The 24301-nt window shown below is 36.2% G+C and overlaps 1 protein-coding gene across 4 annotated transcripts in view; it reads right to left on the reverse strand.

Moving 5' to 3' along the window:
* The window catches only part of kif21a (kinesin family member 21A), a 72637-nt gene extending 51582 nt beyond the window's left edge, over positions 1-21055 (reverse strand). For all 4 annotated transcript variants that reach the window (XM_073831421.1, XM_073831420.1, XM_073831422.1 and 1 more), the window contains exon 1: positions 20796-21055. In XM_073831421.1, the coding sequence (XP_073687522.1) occupies positions 20796-20839 (44 nt within the window). In that variant the 5' untranslated portion in view covers positions 20840-21055. The remainder of the gene's footprint in view (positions 1-20795) is intronic.
* Between the last annotated feature and the right edge of the window lie 3246 nt (positions 21056-24301).

A 24301-nucleotide genomic window follows, 5' to 3' on the forward strand; every position in this document is an offset into this window, starting at 1 on the left:
AGAAGTCACTCCTATTTTCTCTTTCCAGAAATGAGTTATAATTAACATTTAACTTATTATACAATAAATTCATATCTATTACATTTACAATTAAGTCATTTAGCAGACGCTTTTTTATGGAATTGATATGACGGTCTCAGTCAGTTTTTTTTTTTGTTAATTATAAAATAAATAGAAAACAGATAGAATAGAAAAAGAATAGAGCAAGCTTAGATGCCTTTTTGTTTAATATATAACAAATAGAAAAATAAATAAATATAATGCAAAAAATAGATGTCCCCTGAACGTCCGCCAGCGAACGTCAAAACTAGAACCAAATGCGGACGTCCTCAGAAAGTCCGCCAGCGAACGTCAAAACGAGGACCAAATGCGGACGTCCTCAGAAAGTCCGCCAGCGAACGTTACAAATCGGACCAAATCCGGACGTCCTCCAAACGTCCGTCAGCGAACGTTATAAAGCGGACGTACTGCGGACCTAAGCGGACGTTCGCAACGTCCGGGGGACGTCCCCTGTTTGCTGGGAATATACACATAAATGATCTGGCTAACTCCACAAAATTAAATCACATTGCAAATATATAGTTGAGGTCAAAAGTTTGCAGAATCTGCAAAATGTTAATTATTTTACCAAAATAAGAGGGATCATACAAAATGCATGTTTTTTTTTGTTTTTTTATTCAGTACTGACCTGAATACGATATTTCGCATAAAAGACATTTACATATAGTCCACAAGAGAAAATAATAGTTGAATTTATAAAAATGACCCAGTTCAAAAGTTTACATAAACCTGTTGTTACCTGAATGATTCACAGTTGTGTTTTTTGTTTAGTGATAGTTGTTCATGAGTGCCTTGTTTGTCCAGAGCATTTTTCTTATTTTGCCCAAATATTGTGTAATTTTTTTTTCATTTAGTACTGTCCTACAGAAGCTACAGAAGATACTTACATGTTTCACAGAAGACAAAATATTTATATATATTTAATCTTATCTTCAAATTTAAAAACAAAAACAAAGAATTTGTAGGACCTGAAGGATTTTTCTCAAGAACAGCAGGCAGTTTAACTGTTCAGGACAAACAAAGAACTCATGAACAACTATCACCCACAATAAAAAAAATTAATAAAAAAAAAAACAGCTGTGGATTATTCAGGTAACAATACAGTATTGAAAAATCAAAAATATGAAAACTTTTGAACAGGGTCACTTTTATAAACTGAACAATTCTTTTCTCTTGTGGACTATATGCAGTCATATTTTATGTAAAATACCTTATTCAAGTCAGTACTTAATAAAAAAACATGCATTTTGTATGATCCCTCTTATTTTGGAAAAATAATTAACATTTTACAGATTCTGCAAGGTAAACTTTTGACCTCAAATGTAACTGCATAGTAAATACAACTCCAATACAACTAAATGTTCAATATTGAATGTTAACCAATGGAAATATGAATATCACCGCTGAATAAGATTTTATATGGTAATTTTCAGGAAGCAGTTTCATAACATTTCATAACCCTATACCAAAATGTTAATCTTTCCCATATTAATTATTAAACTCTTCACACTAATGAAGACGATGCTAGTTAAAACACTCCATTACTAATCCCACAATTACTAAGAACAGAACGAGTGTTCACGTCATCCTTCTGAAATTAGATGTCTATAGACAAGTCTCTGCCTGTCATGTTCACATCCCTGAGGCAGCTTCATGCAGTCCGTATAAATCATTAAAGCATGATCTCTAGACAGCTTTTCACTACTCCTGGCTGCATTTTATGAGGAATCTGGATCATCTTTCCTATCCAAAATTCCTAACTAATCCTTTAGATGAAAGAATTGATGACAGGAATCACAAAAAGTACAAAAAATATCAGACCAGTACTACATCAATGCATATCAGAGAGAAAGATTGTGTTGAATTTGGTATGGATGGACAGTCTTGCATTATGCAGGAATCAGCTCCACAGCTCTCTCTGTCTCTCGTGTCTGTCATGGAGGAGTGAGAGAGTGCGGTTTTCCTGCCCTGTGACAGAATGTAGGCCACTACTGGATCTGCTGCTGTTTAACCTTAATTCCTCATTCACATGCACTCATGTCTGAGTTCACAGATTATTGACTTTCAGCTCAAATGAATGTTACAGTTTTTACATTTATGTTTCTGACAGTAAAAATGTTAATGGCAAAATGGTCAGCAGTCCTTGACAGTAACAATCATTATGAAGGATGTTGCTTTTTTTAAACAAGCCTGTGGTTTGTTTTATAATGAATAAGCAAGACCGCTCTCTTTATAAAATAAGGATATTGGATATTTTGGGCATTTTATAAAACTGTGACTTTCTGTGTGTTAACCTGCCACACAAATCTCTAGAGCTACTGAACTATTTACAGCAGCATTTCATTTGGAATATGTAGCTTATTAAAAACTATCATCAAGCCCACATAGAAACTGAAAGGTCTTTGCTCAGCAAAATTAAAGCTTGGTTGAACTGGAACCATGATCTATATCAATGCATAAACTGACACGAAAATGCAACTGGGAGACGAGAATGCACATAGTTGGAATGGCCCAGTGCTTGTATCTGTGCCGAGAGACAGTCTCTATGTGACACAGCTATTGATGCAGTGCGGTGAGGCGGCACAGCTTTTCACAGCATGAGTTTGTGAGCGCATACACAATCACAGCATGTACGAAAGCCAAGAGACGAGAGTGCCGGCTTAATTCCGTCCCACAGGCCTCCCGAGACCCACTCGAGGGAGCACCGGCCCTAAATACAGCATGAGATATAATGGGAGTAAACAGATATCAGATGGACCCAGATGCATTGTGGGATACAGCAGAACAGTCCGTCTAAAATAATCGGCCTGTTCTTTTCTGTCTTGGCAGTTTATCAAACATTTTTAGTGAAATCACAGTCTCAGAGACATTTAGAAGAGCATGAAAAGGCAGAGGGCAACAGGTACGAAGGGTAAAACTAATGGCGCACTGAAAGGTTTTCAAGCGAGAGAGAGCTTGTTCTTTGTTCTTTAACTAGAGCGCAATGTCAGACTCACTCCAAATGCATTTGACTTGTTGCCATTTTGTCCCACTGTACAGCAGAAGTGTCTAGAGCTCTCAGACAGGTGCATTCTGGGTTTCATGAGGCTGTAAACTGTAGACACACCAGGAAAGATACCACACACATCCCTCTATCCCCTGCAGACAATGTTATGGCACTTTTCACCTGATGACAACAGCTATAGCAACGACATTACACACCACACTGGTGAAAACATGTCTGTTTAAAATACTGCATTTTAAAAGATAAATAACTGTTATTTAAACTTAAAATATATAATTTCACAATATTTATTGTATTATTGAACAAATAAATCTGGCCATGGTGAACATAACAGCTTCCACGACTGTGGGACTTTTCACAAGGTTTTGGCATGCTTCTGTGGGATTTTTTGCACATTTATCTAGTAGAGCATTTGTGAAGTCAGATACTGATGTTCGACGAAAAGACCTGGCTCACAATCTTTGTTCCTATTCATCCCAAAGGAGTTTGAGGTCAGGGCTCTGTGCAGGCCAGTCAAGTTCTTCCACACTGAACCATTGGACCATGTTTTTATGGACCTTCCCTAAACTATTCCCACAAAGTTGGAAGCATGGCATTGTCCAAAATGTCTTGGTATACTGAAACATTAGGACCTCACTTGAAGGGATAGTTCACACAAAAATGAAAATGTGATGTTTATCTGCTTACCCCCAGGGCATCTAAGATGTAGGTGACTTTGTTTCTTCAGTAGAACACAAACATAGATTTTTAACTCAAACCGTTGCAGTCTGTCAGTCGTATAATAGCAGTCAATGGGCTCCAAAGCTTTGAGAGTCAAAAAACATACACAGATAAAACCAATTGAAACCCTGTGGCTCATGGTCTGGGCAAGAAACTAAACAGTATTTCTATATTTTTTTTTTTTCCTCTGATCCACCACAATGTCCAACTGTCCTGAGTGTGTTCACAACAGCAGGTGTGTGACGACTAGCAAGCAACCATAACTTCAGTCGATCAGGCTCAAAAGTTGGGAGTCAGTAAGAAGTCAACACTCCCGGATGAGTTTGTGCAAGCAAACGTAATCTTTTAGTTTTTAATCGGTTGCAGTGATCAGGATAAGCACAGGTAATTACCATTTTGAGTAGCTGTTGTACACACAATCTCTCTGCACTGTGTACACAATGAGTGACGTATACGGACGACAGATCGTTTCCGCGGATGCGTCTACTATGCCAGAGCACGTTGATGCGTCACGTGCCGGCTGTTGTGTCCGCGCTCAGGACAGATGGACATTGCAGTGGATCAGAGGTAAAAAATTATAGAAATACTATTCAGTTTCTTGCCCAGACTGATTGTTTGGTGTCTTAAGACCTTAATGTATCGTCACGAGCCGCAGAGTTTAATTTGGTTTTGTCTGTGTATGTTTTTTGACTCTCAAAGCTTTTGGGTGAACTATCTCTTTAACTCGGGGACTAAGGAGTCTAGTCCTGGGGTAGGCTAGTTCAGTCCTAGAGAGCCACTTTCCTACAGAGTTCAGCTCCAATTCTGAAAAAAATTACATTAATTAGCTTGTTCAGGTATGTTTGATTAGTGTTGGAGCTAAACTCTGCAGGACAGCGGCTCTCTAGGACCGAACTTGCCAAGCCCTGAAAAAAAACAGCCCCATACAATTATTCCTTCTGCATCAATCTTTACAGTTGGCATGATGCTGAAGGGCAGGTAATGTTCTCTTGGCATTTGGTGCCAAACAGAGAATCGTAATTCGTCACTCCACAGAACAGGCTTCCACTGCTACTGCTCCGGAGTCCAGTGGTGGCATATCTTACACCACTCTACCCTTGTCAAAAAATCCTATAGGATTTCAATAGGAATTCTCTATAGGATTCCAGTTAGAATTTCTATCATATTTTGGAACCGTTCCTAAAGGATTCCATTAGGAATTGTATAATAGGATTTTATTATACAAGCCATAAATATCCTGTAGGATATTTTCTATGGGATTTTAATGGGTTTTCTTTTAAAGCATCTTTCAAAAATTTTGAAGAATCCTAAAAGGTACACTTTTTTATTGTTTATATTAGTTTAGTGTCTTGCAGTTTACTTTAACTCACCTCAATATACATTCAAATAGGAATCCTCTACAAATCCTAAAGGATTCCACTAGGAATCTTCTACAGGATTCAAATCAGAATTTCTATCATATTTTGGAACCGTTCCTAAAGGATTCCATTAGGAATTGTCTTATAGGATTTTCTTATAGGACAAGACATACATATCCTGCAGGATAGTTTCTACAGGATTTTAAGGGGATCCTGTTTTAAGACTATTCATATCAAATCCTATAGAAATGGTTCCAAAATATGATAGAAAGTCCAATAACAATCCTGTACAAGTTTATCAGAATCCTTTAGGATTTTTTGATAAGCAACAGACAATGAATAACGTCTACATCAAGGCAATGTAAACCACAAACTGCAAGTACTATCTGTTAGCAAAACAAGAAGTGGAAAAGAGCACATTTAGATTAAAAAAAAAGTTCCCATAAAGACATGAACAAGCATCCAATTTGATCCCATAAAAAAATCCTTTAAGAATGATCCTACAGAATATTTAATATTCCTATCGAAATCCTATAGGAATGGTTCCAAAATATGATAGAAATTCCAGTAAGAATCCTGTACAAAATTCTTATTTGAATCCTTTAGGATTTTTTGTCAAGACATAAATATTCAGTAGGATGGTTTCTATGGGATTTTTATGGGATCAAATTGGATGCCTGTTCTTTTTGTAATCTAGAAGTGCACTTTTCACTGTTTTTGTTTTACTATCAAATAGTACTTGCAGTTTGCTGTTTACATCACCTTGTTCACTAACATTGTAAACAACATTGTGAGCTGATTTGTGCAGTCACACAGCTTTAGTGCAAACACACACACACACACACACACACACACACACACACACACACACACACACACACACACACACACAGTAGCACTGTCTTACAATGCAAATACTTCACTGGACCAGGTCTAGACTTGAGTGAGGGAGGTAGATATAAAAATTAGAGGACACCAGAAGTTGGAATGAAAAATAACACTTTACTGTGACAATAAATAAATAACATAACATAACCAAAAAAAAAAGAAAGAAACAAAGCACAGTCTAAATTAGTAGTAGTTTAATTTAGCAAATTCACCTGGGCTGGATGATTAGTTAATAATAGTTAGGATTAAATCTAAAATAATTAAATCCTAAATCTAAATGTCTTTTTTCTGTAACGTTAGTAACCACTGATCTATTTTTTTTCTTCACAAGAAAAATAACAACATTGTTGTTCTCAAGTCAAAGCAAATAGACATCACAACATTATTCCTTCATTTTTATTAAAACATTTGAAAAGGGAGAAATTAAGACTGCTGTCTTTTATAGTGTTTCACTAGCCTAATCACACACCAGTAGCTTCTGCCAACAACGTGTGCTATTTGCACTTAAAGTAACTTATAGTGACGCTACAAAGCCGTAAAGCACAATATTAAAACAGCTACAAATGGTGGCAGAATAGTCACTACTCCAATGTTTTATACAATGAAAATTAGTACCATAAACCAGGGACGGATTATGGGTTGTGTGGGCCCCTGGGCAAAACATTCGCGATGCCCCCTCCCCCTCCCTATGACATGTATAAATCTGACGATGCGGTCAAAATAATATGTGCTGTGAATTTCTTGCCAACTAGAGCCACAGCGGGCAAATGATAAATTAAACCTTTTGTCCTACCTTAAAACTTCGTAGCTACAGTTAATGTTGTCGTTAGCTGTGTGCAGAGGTGGGTAGTAACGAATTACATTTACTTCGTTACATGTACTTGAGTAGATTTTTGGGGTAACTAGTACTTTTAGAGTATATTTAAAGATAGGTACTTTTACTCTTACTCAAGTACATTTATAGTGAAAAAACTTTACTTTTACTTCGCTACATTTGATGCAGTTCCTCCGTTACTGTCCTCAGAAACGTGTCCTTGGAATCTTCATTTCATGTCTGATGAAACTGCGTTAATGCTGCTTTGTATTCAGCTGTTACTATGGAAACCGTAATATTTCAGCGCTCCTAAAGCGCCCCCTCGTGACCGAGAATTAATTTTTAATTTCCAATACATTTTTTCAGCTGTTTATGGTCAAATGATTGCAATTATCGACCCATGTTTTTATGCAGCAAACACAGAGTTGTAAATGTAAAAAGTGAAGGTGCCTTCTAAAAATCTAAACAAGTACAGTAATATTTTAAATAAATATAATAAATTATATACTCAATTTATCCCTTTTAATGTTATAAAGGATGAAATGCCATAGTGTAACATATTTTTTTTTGTGTGAAACTGTATCTGAATTTTAAATCATGCCATTTTATGGCTTAATATTCCACTTCACATTGTCCAATCCCATTACCGTTTATTTTACTTGTGCAGATCTTAGAAAGGGGTATGAATTGCTTTAAATTAATATAAAAAAAATTTACAGATACACTAAATGAAATAAATATAATGAAATAAAATTACTTCCTTGATATTTGTTTACATTTGTGTATTAATTTTTTTTTTTAAATTAGACTCCTATCTGATTTTCAGACCTTACTTCAGCCTATGTTTTCAAGGAGAGGTGTGTGGAAGCTTTCCAAACAGTTTGAAATTCAGGGTTTTCACTTCATATCAATCAGATCAGAAGTAACTAGTAACTAGCTACTTGAGTACTATTTCCATCAGATACTTTTTTACTCTTACTCAAGTAACTATTAAGATTGTTACTTTTACTCTTACTTGAGTAAATATTTCCATAAGTACTTGTACTTTTACTTGAGTACAGATTTTGGGTACTCTACCCACTTCTGGCTGTGTGATCCTTTTGTCTTCTTGCCGGCTCATGGAAGTCTTTATCAGTTTAAATTTGCGATTGTAGATCTAATTTTATTACATTACTTTTCGTTCTTTTACTTTATGCCATATAGATTTAGGAGGGCAAGCATACTATAAAACAGATTTTTAAATTTTTCATTTAAATTGCTTAATTTTCTGTCAAATCCGTGTGCATTTGCTATTACTGACCAATTGGGCTTAAATTAACAATACCCTTTTTTAAAAGCATGGCTTTTCTTCCCTTAACAACCGTTGGCATGGGTAAACAAAATAAACTAAGCAATATGATCTAGGTTATTTTGCTGATAAAATCGGCAATGTATTTGGTACAATAACGTGGATTAAAATTGCATTAAAACAATGTATTGTATGCAGAAATTCCTAGAGTAGAATAACACCCTAGAATCTTTGATCCGAATATTAGCAACATTCCATAACCTGTGCGAAGCAGCCATAGATTGTGTATTGGCAGCAGCCGGTGGGCTGGGCTCTACACTGGCAACCAGCATGTGTCACGTTCTTAAGAGGGGAGGGAGGGAGATTTTGATACATTTGGAAAATAATTCACCATGAACCAGTTGTGAAACTTTGGGGACTTTTTATGCAGCTAAAGGGAGAAATAACATTTAATTTTACTGTTCCTACTCCAAGTCACCATTTTGTATAATATGGATAACATTTAGGTCTAATTATAGATATTTTGTGAAAAAGTAAAAAAAAAAAAATTAAAAAAATGCAAATGTTAAACTACCTGTCACTACTCTTCCTTCTTGCAAAGTCATCCACTAAACACTGTTATTAACACCAACTTTCTCAAATTAATTCAAATATTTATTATTTGGAGTGTCATTATTGATGTCACGTACATTCACATCAGAAGAGACCAGAGCGACGAAAGTCATTATTTCTCTATTGAGAGTCGGCGAATTGGCCGAACAAAGCAAATTCACTGGCAGCGAAGCGAATTGGGCGACCAGAGCGAAAAAGAGAAGTTAAAAGTCAGTTAACCTTATGTAATGAGTTATGACGTGGTTCGGTGAAAACCAATTCTAATATATAGATTTACCAACGCCCCACGGTAACAGGCTAAATCAAACATTCCAATGAGCGAACAAAGTGAATAAAGCAAATTCAACAACGAAGCTTCTTTAACGACCTTGGCGACGTGTTCGCTTTGGTCTCTCCTGGTGTGAACGTACAGTGAGAGCCATGTTGGGGCACAGTTAGTGATCACACTACATGTGTACCGTGTCCAGCTGAACCATGCCAGAATCCACCTGTGTACCATATCCCCGTACACAACCGAGTGATCAGGGGTGTAGTGCTAAAATAAGAGGTGGGTGAACTACGAATTCTGTGATCACATTTTGTGCATAAACTACACTATGATGTGCATTTAGATCAATTGAGAAGTGGGTAAACTCTAATTCTGAAATTTCAGAGTTGGGTAAACCGTGTTTACTCCACTACAGCCCTGGGAGTGACTACACTGGTCAAACTCTTACACTGGTCTGGGGGCCACTCAGAGGGCAGGTTAACCGCCTCCATCCCACCATGCTACCGCTCCCTAGTCAGAGGGCCTTCTGTAAGGCCCCCTCCCCTCCCCCCAGAAACCAGGAGCCCCATGGTAGGGGCCCTTGTAATCAGATGGCCCTCTAAAGGTACACTACACCCTCCTCCCTAGGGCCTCCTAGTAGGGCCCTCATAATCAGAGGGCCCTCTAAAAGCCCCCAAAACCCCATCCTCCCTAGGACCCCCTTGTAGCCAGAAGCCAGGACCATAATAGGAGGGCCTAAGAGGGCCTTCTAAAAGTAGGCTCCCATGCACCCATTTCCCTATAAAGTTTCTATAGCAGGGCCGGGGGCCCCCTGAAAGCACCGACCCCCCACCACCACCACAATTCAAGGGCCCTTGGCAGCCAAACACCCTCCCTATAGGGTCAGGGCAGGGGCCCTTGTAAGCAGAGGTTTAAAGAATGTAGGCCCTCTAAAATAGACAAACGAAAATACATTGTTGATAAGCGTTGCAAATTGTTTTGGGCTAGGGGCCCCACGGGCCCCCTGCACCCCAAGGGCCCCTGGGCAGCGGCCCCGCTGGCCCGGTCCCGTAATCCATCCCTGCCATAAACATATAACGTTATGACTATCGTTTATAATACCAGTTATACAGATTCATAGCTTTTGACACGTAACGTTAACTGCAGACTCCGGTGCTAATCAGCAGATACAATCAAACACGAGTTCAACAACTCACCAAGACCACCCAAATTTGTTGGTTTAGGATGCAGACCAGATAAATGTTACTATTTCATCATTTTTGGCGTCTTTGAAATCAAATTTGAACAAGTTAAACACCGCTAATCACTTCCTGCTTTTCCTCTTTGACCGTTATTTTAAAATGATGCGCGCTACAGTTGCAGGCGCGCTACGTTCTGATTCCTTAAAGGGGCCGCACCATATATACAGTAGATGTTCGTGTTTCTGTGAATTCTTTAATATTATGAATTTCAATAAAGAACATATTATGTGTTTATATTTGTGTGTATTCATAAACGCTGCAATTTATTGTGGGTTACAGGTGCACACAAACATACAGTGTTACTCTAAAAAAAGTAAAATTTAAAAGTAATTAATCAACAAAAAAAAAAAAAAAAAAAAAAAAGATCATACAGGACAAAGTGATATTTCATTTAAAAATGACAATAACCAATAAGATTATATGAATCAATAAAATATTCTACAGGACAAAGTGAAATCCCAAATAAAATACTGTCCAATAAGATTCTAAAAATCAAGTAAAATCCTACAGGACAAAGTGAAACTCAATTACAATAAATCGTGATGTCCAATGGGATTCTAAGAATCAAATAAATTCCTACAGAACAAAGTGAAATTCCATTAAAACAAAAAGTAATGCCCAATAGGATTTTAAGAATCAAATAAAATCCTACAGGACAAAGTGAAATTCCATTAAAATAGTTCAGAGTGTCCTAAAGGATTCTAAGAATCCAATAAAATCCTACAGGACAAACTGAAATCCCATTAAAATGAATTGTAATATCCAATAGGATTCTGAGAACCAAATAAAATCCTACAGGACAAAGTGAAATTCCATTAGAATAAATCAGAATGTCCAATAGGATTCTAAGAATCCAATAAAATTCTACAGGACAAAGTGAAATTCCATTAAAATAAATCGTAAAGTCCAATAGGACTCTAAGAATCCAATAAAATTCTACAGGACAAAGTGAAATTCCATTAAAATAAATCGTAAAGTCCAATAGGACTCTAAGAATCCAATAAAATTCTACAGGACAAAGTGAAATTCCATTAAAATAAATTGTAAAGTCCAATAGGATTCTAAGAATCCACTAAGATCCTATAGGATAAGCTGAAATTCCAATAGGATTTTTTGACAAGGGTATCTGATGCTTGGTATTATACTTGGTGATGTGAGGCTTGCATGTAGCTTCTTGGTCATGGAAACCCCTTCTATGAAGCTCCTGAGAGTTTTTGTGATAATAGTTAATGCCAGTAGAAGTTTGGATTTCTTCAGTTATGGAATCAACTTTTACACAGCATGTGCTTAAGCACTCGGTGACCCCGAGGGCTGTTCCTAAACACTTTCACTTATACCCCTTATAGTTGACCGTGGAATATATAGCATGGATGAAATCTCACAAGCTGAATTTGTCAACCTGGCATCCTATAATAGTAGCATGCTTGAATTCACTGAGCTCTTCAGTATGACCTTTTTTCACAAATCTTTGTAAATGTAGACTGCATGGATAGACCCTTGATTGTATAAACCTGTGGCAATGGGTCTGACTGAAATGCCAGAATTCAATAACTTAGAGGAACAGGTCCTACTCAGTGGGCAGAGGGATTTTGAGCCATTTCTCTTGCAGAACAGTGGCCAGATCACTATGTGATGCTAGTAGAGGTAAACATTCCCTGAATTGCTTCTCCAAAACACCACAAAGTGGCTCACCAATATTCAGATCTGAGGACTGTGCAGGCCATGAGAGATTTAAATGTTCAACAAATCACTCAGTCATCAGTCTTTCTGTGTGCACTGGTATATTATCATCCTGATACACTGCACCAGCTTCAGGGTACAATGTTTGAACCACTGGATGCACACGGTCCTCCAGAATGGTTCGGTAGTCCAATCTAGATCAGTAAGAAATGGCTATGATATTTACTGCTTTTCCACTGAGGCTGTTGCCAGAGCTGGAGCCGGTGCTCAGCAAAGGGTGGCACTCGTTCAGAACCAGCTCATGCTTTCACTGGCAGGGAGCCTAACCCTCTACATCACCAACATTGTTATCGCTTGCGAGTATGTGTTGGTCTCATCTGCTAACCACTGCGGAACAGACATATTTAATTGTTGCTGTTAATATTGATAATTTACCTGAACTCCAACAGCTTTTAAAAATGGTGCCTTTCAAACTGAGGTCTGTGGTGGAAACTTCATCTACTGATGTCATAAGTTCCCTTGTTCAAGTCCAGCAAGGTGTTGCGGCACCGGCCCAGGATTTTTTTGAGTGAAAAAGTGCAGCCCAGTTCTCATTTGTGCTTTAGCACCAGCCCCGGTGGAAAAGCAGTAATTGAGAGTCTAGTCTCCGCCTCAGACGTCACGCGCAATGACAATAGACTGAACGTCTGGTGCATATGGCATACAAAGCTGGAAACACTTCAGGAGTTTCGAAGTCATCATCGGATTGGTTGAATTATACAAGATTTCCGAAAGATGTGTGTCGTGTTCTTTAACATTTTGCCTGGAAACAAAGATGCTGTCATGCCAAACCCTCTCTTGGAAGAAGAACAGTGCTGGATACTTCAAGTTCGCATGGACTCTTTAAAATGCGTCCAAGAGTAAAATGCGGAAGAGGAACTGGTCACCACTGTTCCTCTTCCGGCACAAAACGAAATGTGACTGGTTGCCTTACCTGTAAGTCATTTGGCCTCTTGGGCAGTCCTTGGCCATTCAAAGTGGCCAAGGTTCCCAGACCTTCTGCTATCAGTCTAAAGGTATGGCTACGCAAGACTTTTGAGAGCCCAAACCATTACTGACCCACCATCATGCTTCACTCTGGGCATGCAACAGTCATGGGCAATGAGCCTTATTGGGGCTTCTCCCGGATGTGGGGAAGACAGTAAATGTGGAATCATCAGAGAGCAATACTTGTTTCACATTGTCCACATCCCAAGATTTGCGCTGGTGGCACCACTAAAACCAACATTAGCCCCTGACACAAGTAACCAAAGGTTTGTGTATAGCAGCCCAACCATTACACTGACCCTGTCGAGTTCCTGAAGAGCAGTCTTGGTGGAAACAGGAGAGTCAAGATGCACATTTCATTCATTTTGGATACCTCCTTTTCAGAACGCTTACTCCGTCAACAGTTACTCCTGTTGGATGTGGTTTATACTTCATGTTGTTTGGCTGTCCACGTGCACCAACAACTTGTCCTCTTTCGAACTCTGATACATCTCCCATTCAGCTGTGTTGAGTGCTCACAACTCAAAAAGTATACTTCACACTTATCTCAAACTGTTTTTCATACAAAACGACCAACAACACATACAGGAACACACAATAATGTACTGTGTATTTGAGCAAAATCAGTAACATAAGCACTTCAGACAAGATCATACTTTCTATCAGTATAACCGATTGGATTTATTTGTTCTTGTTCAAGTTACATTATTAAATAAGTGGCATGGATTCATCAGTAAGGTAACTAGACTAATAATACGAAGATAAAAATGATAAGGTGAACTACTAGCAGTAAGTCTACAGTAATGTTTGCATTCTGTAGGCAGTGAGGCGTGATGTGTTGACAGAAGCTCTCCTAAAAACCAACATTGATCCAAAAGCACAGTCAATCACCTCTGGGCTCAACACCTTCTACATACATACATACATACATACATACATACATACCTAAGGTTTAAAAACATGAACATATCATGCCCCCTCACTGTGTTCCTGTAGTTGTCTCTTACCTCAGTGACCCATGATGAGAAGAGACTAAAACATTTTTAGAAACAGTATATGATGACAAGTTAGCTTAATGGGCTCTAGATATAGACATAGATTAGTGTTCATTCATAGACGTTTGAGCTTGAGGGAATTTGACAGAATTTAGTACAACTTGTGAGGCTAAACAAGTAAAGATACAACGCAAGGACACAGAATGCAAGAACTCAAGCATGCAGGAAATGAAGTGCAGTTCGCTGGGTGTGGTGAACGTGGTAAAACTACCACATGTCTGTTCTGCATAATATTGCTGCTTTCTAGACAAACTACAATTACAGAGCAGAGATTCCATTCCTGCCACAGACCGGGAATATGTCCACACGCGGCTGCTGCAGTCTACGGGCACATTTTTGTGTCTGAAGGATGTGACTGTCACTGGGGTCACCACAGACAAACTGGAGAGCTTTCCATTCTGTTGACACATCAGCTTCAGCTCAAATGCCTAACATCTACTGTAGAAAAAAATGAGTACCAGTGAAAAAACGAGACATGTTCTCTTAAATGGTATGCTATAGGAATGTCAATGTTCAATTCATCTGGCAATTAGTCACTTTAATTGAATAATACAACACAGTATAATTTTATTATGATCTATACACTGTTACAAAAGCATCGGTAAGATTTAAAAATGTCAAAATACTGTCGAACTGTTTTCTATTTTTATTATATAATTTTTGAATATTTAAAATCAAATGTATTCCTCTATGATATTTCAAAATCAAATATATTTTGAGTTTGATGCTCAAGAAACATGTTAACAGTTGTCCTGCTTTATATTTTTGTGGGAACCATGATATTGCACATTTTTGACCATGGACCACAAAGCAGTCTTAAGTAGCAATAGCCAAAATACATTGTATGGGTCAAAATGATCATTTTTTGTTTTCTGCCAAAAATCATTAGGATATTAAATCAAGATCATGTTCCATGAATATCTGTTGTAAATTTCCTACTGTAAATGTATCAAAACTTAATTTTTTTTATTAGTAATATGCATTGCTAAGAACTTAATTTGTACAATTTTAAAGGTGATTTTCTCAATATTTACATGTTTTTGCACCCTCAGATTTCAGATTTTCCAATAGTTGTATCTCAGCCAAATATTGTCCTATCCTAACAAACCATACATCAATGGAAAGCTTATTTTGCAAATGTATAACAACTTTAAAATTACCCTTATGACTGATTTTTTGGTTCAGGATTCTCTTTGATGACTCAATTTCAAAAGAACAGCTATTATTTATTATATTACATATTATATAAATCATTTGTAACATTATAAAAGCCTTTTTCAATCACTTTTCATCAAATGTATCAAATGTATTTTTTGTTGTTCTGTTGCTTGCAATGTTATTTGTTCTTTATTGAATTTATTTTAACTAATTTTTTATTTATTTTGACTATTTAGTGAAAACAACAACAGCGAAACAGTAAAACTGAAACAATGTTTAGCTAATTAGAAATAGGCCGATGTAATTTCTTCAATCAAAATAAATATTTAGTCAGAATTACATTTATTGTGGCCAATCTTATTTGTTTTATACTATTTTAATACTGTATGATGTACTATTTTGTCTGCTGTTCACAGGATTCACAATATAATTTGGATATGCTGACATAACCTGCTTCAATATCAGCCAATTCAAAAACAGTTTCAAATAAATATATGCTGCATGCTATTTTGACATTAAGTATTAAGCATTTCTGCAAACATTGATATATTTATTATGAATGTGACATCAGTGGACTAACTAGATTAATGTGAGGAAGCACATCAGAGTCTCATTTCATCTGTATCTGTGAGGCATGAGACCAGGGCTTTAATTTCATCACACAATGACATTTGCTCACGAGGGAGCTGCTGACTCACTGAAGAAAACTGCACTGTCATCCACAGCTGACTCTCAGACCCATGCCAGCATGCATCTACTGTACTGTAACCACAAGTGTGACGATTTATTCACAATTACTCTATAGAAACAAGCAGTATATCCACTCCTGAGCTCATTTAGTACATCTGTCAAGCATCTTCACTTCAGCTAAAAGCTGTCAATGGTTTGCAAATGTGTCAAAATATATCTGCAGCCAAACAGACCTGCTGCTGTTAATGTCATTAATATTAATCAATCAAGAGAACAAACTAGTATTTATATGTATATACTGTATGAAATATATTATTGGTCATTTGTGTTATCGTCAAACTATTTGGGTTTTTCAGTGGATGTTGCTGACACCATTTCATACATCAAAGGCTGTAAGATTTTAAAATTGACACAAATTTACCACACAGCCTGGTTGCTAAACAGTATCTGTTCTCTGTCTAGTATTGAGTTCAATTTCCTGTAACAGAAAACAGTTCAGGCACTCAGACTGAAATATAGTTATTACTGTTGCTGATTTTATTTGACTTTGTGAACAGTAAACAACTAAATGCATCTCTGTCGACGTCTGAAACACAGCAAACTGGCTGATCACAGATTTAACAAACAGATTCATCAATAAATCTCTACTTCCATTGATCATCTGTCAGTCCGCTGTCTACTTTTAGCACAGAATGCCACTCAAACAAGTGACGCACACAACTGAAACCCTTAGCACTAAAGTAACGCGTCTGGTTGAAAAAGCAATGATGTAATTGTTACATTGCTGAAGCTGATGGAGTAGCACAAATATAATCCGGATTCTTGTTACATCCATTTACTGGATGTCACGAATCCTCTCCCGTGGCCTTATGGGATAGTGAAGTGTCCATCGTATGCGCACTTCAGAATCTCGATGGAAATAACAGGTCATCCAAGGACTTTTTGCCTTTTTACTCTTTTATGAATATCCTGCTGAAAAATCAACAACAACAACAACAACAGAAACCATCACAAAAAGTTAGGGTTTCCACTACAAATACCATTACAAACCATCATTTTGTAACAAGCCACCAATAGACAGTGACTAGTTACCAGTAGAGATCAATAGGCACCATTACAGTTTCCATTAAAACCAGTACAATTCCCATTGCAACCAGTAAAACCATTACAAATTCTGTGATGGTTTCTATTGTTTTTTTCAACAGGGCGTTCACATGCTATCTTTCATCTACTATAAACCCTGTTGAAAAAAACAGCATATGCTGGTTAGGTAGGTTTTGATTCTGGGATGCTGGTTTTAGCTGGTTTATTCTGGTCCTTTGCTGGTTTGTGCTGGTCCTTAGCTGGTTATGTTACTGGTTAAGGACCAGCTTAAACCAGCATACCAGCATCAATACCTACCTTAACCCTGCTGAAAAAAAAGCTTAAACCAGCCTGGTTGGCTGGTCTTAGCTGGTTTAAGCTGGAAGTAGCTGGTTTTAGCTGGTCTCCCAGCCTGACCAGCTAAGACTAGCCTGACCAGCCTGGCTAGGCTGGGCAAAATGGCCAAAACCCTTCTAAAAGCAGCCTACTGACCAGCTACGACCAGCTAAAACCAGCCAACCAGCCTAAGCAGGGAACCAGCATATGCAGGTTTTTTTTTTCAACAGTAAAGAACATTTCAGTGGAAAAATTTTAATATATTCTTGTGGGCATTAATGGCATTGTCCACTGTCAACAAATAAAAATACTGTAGTGTAGTGTAGTATAAACACTTCACACAAAAGCCACTTTCAAACCAAGCAGCTTTCTGTTGGTCAATGTAATTTACGTGACAAACTTGATGAAGCAAAGCTGAATTCTGCTGAACTTTTTCGGCCTCATCCAAAACTTCCAATCATGTGGATTCCTACTGGAGTTACTGCATTTCACCTCCAGTAAATTTGACTGCACCTACTCACACAACTACACCAACACAGGCTTTTTGTCGTCTCACGCATTTAAAAATAAAATAAAAATAAAAATTCAACAAAGGTTTAAAGCATCTGCGTTCACATGTATAGTACATTTTGAGTTTTGAGACTTATGCTGTGTTTAATTTGTCATTGGAGGTAAAAGCTCCATGTCGGGTTTTTTCAAACGGAAAGCTCATGCAAGTCAGAGTTCCTTCTCAGGAACTCGGTCCGCTTTGCTCAACTCCAAGTTGAGGATTCAAGGCTGCTCGCCAAGTGAAAGCTCTGAATTCTATAATTATGAAGTTTCTGTTATATTCCTGTGTCATTATTGAATCATACACTCATTACTCTCCAACCTCCATCTGTGAACATGTGGTGTATGTGAGCGTACTTTGTGTAAAAAGGAATAAAAGTGTTTACTTCAACTGGAAACTGCAGTGATTTGTACATATCGACCAATTCAGTGTTTGCAAACAGCAATGACATTTTTTTGTGGGTGGAGCTTATTTGGTTGAAGAAAATTATGGTTTTCAAGCAGCAGTCTATGGAGCCATGTAATATAATAATAAAAAAAGGTAAATTTGAGTTTACATTTTAAAATTCTGACATTATTCTCACAATTCTGAGATTAAATCTTAATTCTGATAAGAAAACAACAACTCGTCATTCTCTTTTTTCACCTCGACTCTGCTTTTTCCTCCTGAGAATTGACAAACTCACTATTGTTGAGTTAATAAAGTCTGAACTAGGAGATATAAACTTGCATTTGCGAGAAAAAAAGTTTTGTGAGATAAAATAAATAAATGTTGCCTAAAATGTTAATAGTAATAGGTTTAAAATAATATTGTCATGCTGTAACGTAGGGCTAATACAATATGTCCCCTATGAACAGCATTTGTGAATATTACGTAGACATATTGTTTCAATCAAATTTATGCTTTAAAAGTAGAGTAATCACAGCAGTTTTCATCCATAGTCTGTCCGTTTAAACATCTGCGTTTAACTTCAAATGATTTCTTTGATGACAGTAGGGTACAATGGGGCTAAAGGCACACCCTAAGAAAAAAAAGTGCTCTTTACTGTGTCCAAAGTGTATGATTGCAGAAAAATACATAAATTTGTACTGAACATTTATGGAGCAACAGATTTAGTGTGAAAATAAAGCATACGAGTCGTTTATTTTATTTAAAAATTTGGCAAGGGGGCCTTTTACCTCACACACAGGGTAAAAGGCACACAGTATTGATACAAATACTTTAGCAAAAATAATAAAAATAAAAAATAATAATTTCTGAGTTATTACTTGTCCAAAACAATCACTTCAGCAAAGTTTGTACTATTTTCTGCTTACTCTGATAAATAAAATACATTTTTGTTCAATAAATATACTGTCCTTAAAATATGTTAAAATACAGATTTAAAATCATTTTAAAAATGTAAAGACTCTGAAAGCACTGAATGAGATCCAATAGTAATTTAATATAGATTTACAGAAGTAACAACACATGATATTTTAATACATGATATGATTAATAGCGTGTTTTAAATATGATGGTTTCATTCGAAACATGGTGATTATCTTTAAGAAGGACACCCAACATAATATATATTTACCATCTGAATCTAACAATATCATGTCAACAAACAGAAAAGTCAGCCTTCTATTAATTATCATGTTAATTATTGTGCCTTTTAGCCCCAATAGCAAAGGTGCTTTTTACCCCAAATACAATACTTTTACCTATTATTTTAATATTTAAAAACTGTTGCTTTAATTATCTTAAACGAAACTGAAAATCATTAAGATATGTCTCAAGATATATTCAAGGATTTTTAAAAACATCAATTCGTTTCTTAAAAGATCAAATATTAGATCAAGTAAACACAGAATTGACTTTGCTCAAGCATCAGCCAAATTTGCACGTGTATCTTGAAAAGCGGCACGTTTTTCTGCAATCTAGTGGTTTAGAAGAAAAATAATATCAATAGCCTGGTCGTACCCTATTTGATAAAAATTATTTGCATTCCCATTCTGGCATCAAAAGGCGCAAAAAATGTTTTTCCCCCTTTTATTCCATGGATTTTACCCATTTTACTCCACTTGTTACCAGTATGCGCGCAGCTGCAAGTGACATAACTGTGACGCCTACTACGAATTCTTCTATAGGTATGTTTTACAGAAATGTATACAGAGGCACGTATTTCTAATGAGCTACAAATCCCAGTCCTGTCCAGTGCCAATTCAAAGGCTTCATCTTGGAAAGCTGCATTCAAAGATTGAATGTGTCACAGCGGTGCGATGGTGGCTGTCCCACTTCGAAGGCTTCTTCAAATGTGGCCTTTGTTTCAATGTGGCCACGAAGGACAAAACAGATGGATCCATTGCAGCCAGGATTTTATTTATTATTATTTTGGGTTTTATAAGAGAGAGAAAATGGCAGACACTTTTAAATGAAAGTGGTTTCAACTTAATTTAATAACTAACATTATAAACCAAGTCCTTTGAAGGATGCTGTCTCTAAACTGAGACGGGCGGTGTTTCCAAAGTCATGACTCTTTTGGCATACTATTTTTCACATACTAACTATATAATAGGGAAGTTTTACAGTTGAGACAGGGACGATTTATAGAGGCCTATTTGCCCCCACAGAAATCGCATTGGTCTAAAATATAACATAGCCTACATTACACATGAAAAATCCTGATTATTTTGTCTCAAATGCAGCATTTTCAACATGGACAAAGAAATTATTAATTGCTGGAAACTTTAAATTTTTACATGGTGTACAGTGCTAAGAAATTAAATTGCACTGATTTTGCAAATACATATATACCTTTAATATTAGCAGTGGAAACAAATCTGATTTTTTTATGCAACCCACATTTGTTTCTATTGATTGAAGGGTGAAATGGGAGCCGCACATGTGCATTGGCTGCAGCAGGTGACAAGTGCATGAATGCACATCAGTAACACACACACTATAGCTATAGTGCCCTACCTGAGCGCCACCCGCACTGTGCTCTCGTCCTGTCCGCTTGACATGATTCAGATCCTCATCGATCGATCGCACACTAATTCCGATCAATCCTGTAAGTGCGCAGCACCTTTAGTGTTGGGCTCATATACGCACCAGCTCTGCCATGTTCAGGGCTTTGGTTTGCATGCAGCAGCTACAGCAGAGATGCATTGCGATCACACATGATCATTCGGCCATACAGCGATCCTGTGCGTGTCCCGATCTCATCTGATCTACACGCTCACTTCATGAAGTCCCAGCCGCAATGCGTCACCAAACCACGCCTCCTCGAAGACCCCTGGAGGGTGACGTCATCGTACGCATGCAAATCGGTCAATTCGGCTTGTTATTATGTACATAATGGCAATAGGCTCTAGATATTCCTTATTGTCCTTATCTATATTCCTTGCTTTTTTCCTTTTTTCCCCTCTTTTTTTCTTTTTAAGTTATTTCTGTTTATATATATATATACGTGTGTGTGTGTGTGTGTGTGTGTGTGTGTGTGTGTGTGTGTGTGTGTGTGTGTGTGTGTGTGTATACACTACCGTTCAAAAGTTTGGGGTCAGTACATTTTTATTGTTTCTTTTTTTTTTTAAAGAAATGAATACTTTTATTCACCAAGGATGTATTACGTTAATAATTAAAAGTTTATTAAAAGTTAATAATAAATAATTTACATTGTTATAAAATATTTATATTTTGAATAAACACTGTACTTTTTAAACTTGTTGTTCATGAAACAATCCTGAAAAAAAAAAAAAAAAAAAATCACAGGTTCCAAAAAATATTTGGCAGCACAACTGTTGATATTATCCAACATTGATCATTCTAATAATAAATCAGCATATTAGAATGATTTCTGAAGGATCATGTGACACTTAAGACTGGAGTAACAGCTGATAAAAATTCAGCTTTTCATCACAGGAATAAATTCTATTTTAAAGTATGTTAAAATTAAATAAAAAATATTATTTTATATTGTAAAAACATTTTGCAATATTACTGTTTTTTCTGTATTTTTAATCAAATAAATGGAGCCTTGATGACATTTTTATTCCTGTCTATATCCTAAAGGTTTTTGTTCATATATAATTTGCCTGATTTTATACAACATTTTATTCTTCCCAAAATTGCGAAAAATACATTGTTTTCTTATGTATTTTCTGAATTATGGAGTGAAAAAATTAGATGCTCTGTAAAAACATCTGACTCTAATATGTCAATAAAAATTAAACAAGAATTTTGAAACTGACTTCATCCAGTGTTTAGATTTTTGTACTAAAAATGTGTGCAAATTAGCGCAGATTTCATTAAACAATGCCTCCTTTGCATATTTAAACCTAACATTTTAGAAAACTTGTAATACAAAAAAATGTGTGTAATTATCAAAGTAATCAATCAACTGGATGAGTAAGGTGATAACTATTAGTTTTTTTTTTTACCCTATTCACCTGCAGTTCCCCACCTTAAATTTTCCTTTCTTTCCTTTTTTTGTCATCTGATCTCCTTTCACCTAATATATTTACTTGAAGAACCCCTGAGATTTTATATTCGATATTTTAATAATTATGAACCACATTTGCATGCTCATTGGTTCTCTGCTATTAGTTATGGTCACCTGACATGCAGGCAAACAAATGCAATATTTTCGTTTCAGTTAAGTGTTTAATTTTGATTGATTTTAAAATAATTTCTTTTAGTTTGACATTTTTTATTATTTAATGAATTATTCGTTTTTTATTAAACTCGTAAACCCCCTGCAGTTACTTCACAAACACCAGTTTGGGAACCTTGATGTAATATAATATTTAATGCATGTTAATAACAACAAATGTGATTTATTTTCTCACTCTTTGTATTTTCATGCCAATATGGTTTAAGATTGTTTAAATCAATGTGATAAACAAGTTAGGTCAAAAGTAATCTAAAAGTAATTCAAAAGTAGTCTGATTATTACCTAAAACGTGTAATGTAATAGATTACGTTACTAACTACAGTTTTTGTCAGTAACAGATTACATCTACCCAGCTCTCTCTCTCTCTCTCTCTCTCTCTCTCTCTCTCTCTCTCTCTCTCTCTCTCTCTCTCTCTCTCTCTCTCTCTCGCTCTCTCTCTCTCTCTCTCTATATATATATATATAATAAACAAACCAGTTTAATTCATTATAGTTTATTTGTTATCATGTAACTGAATTAGTTTTGCAGATTGAGACTGATAAAAGTACATAAATACATACATACATAAATAAAACACGTTTAACAGTTTAAATATTATTGAACAGCTGAAATAATTAGTGAGTCATTTATTTATTTATTTTAAGCTAAATATTGTATTAAAAACAGGCAACTATTATTAATCACATTAATCACACATATATATTTGTATTTGTAACACTTTATTTTAAGCCTTTATATAAAATGCATCATAAAGGTAATCATTTAAATGTTTGTTTGCATTAAGCATTGCATATTGCATTATAATTTTAAAGGTGTAACAATTAATACACTATAAAAAATGGTATATCAATAACTCATGTTTTTACATTACTTCAAATTAATACAATAAGCAATTTTCAACTTTTAGAAAAAAGTTCTACAAGATTCAACTCGTGTTTTAAGTCGTGTTTTAGGTTAAAATCACTTATACAGTTGATTGTATTTAAAAAAATGAAGGCAGCATTTTTTACAGTGTGATTTCATATACAATTATTCATGAAATCATAAAATGCATTGTAAGGTGCATTACAAGGCATAATTAATGCATTAAAACTACTTTTATAATGCATTTTAGAAAAAAAGTATTTAAATAAAGTCTTAGCTAAATAATAATTCCTACTAAAATGTTCCTGCTGTATGTGATGCAGTGGTGTTGTGCGCTCTCATGTGGTAACGCTGGGTTTTTCAGCACAAATTATTTTCTAAACCAAGATAAATGCATTCAACAATTACAACACAATAGCACTGGTTTATTGAATCTACATTGAAATATAAACTTAAGCACAGATATTACAGGCTAATGGAGAAATCTTTCTACAGTAAGAGAATCTGCTGCAGTGTTCTATAAAAATAGCCGAGTTCGAGTCGTCACAGTCTAATTCAATAATTTTCTTTAACTTGAAATGACACTGAGTGAATAACAGTGCTGGTGACAGAGGTAAAACAGTTCATCGCTGGAGCTTGAGTGAGTGTCTTGACCTCTTGCCAAACGGCAGTGTCCAGTTACTGGCTCTCACATTACGGCAGAGACACACACTGAAGTACAGTACAGGACACTTTCCACCATACAGTACACTTCAGTTCGCCCTCACTTTTGAGACACATTAGAGCTACAAATCACTCGAGAAAACCAATTCTCTTAGGCACTCTTTTTTTCCTAATCTAGTAAACCTGGCATTGCATATTACAAATATCATTGGCTGTTTGACCAATCGTTTTTTGTGCCTCCTTCGTGAGTCAGTTTGGATAAAAGTGCCTGCTAAATGTATAAATG

The sequence above is a fragment of the Garra rufa genome, chromosome 25, assembly GCF_049309525.1.
Source record: "Garra rufa chromosome 25, GarRuf1.0, whole genome shotgun sequence".
Taxonomy (NCBI): Eukaryota; Metazoa; Chordata; class Actinopteri; order Cypriniformes; family Cyprinidae; genus Garra; species Garra rufa.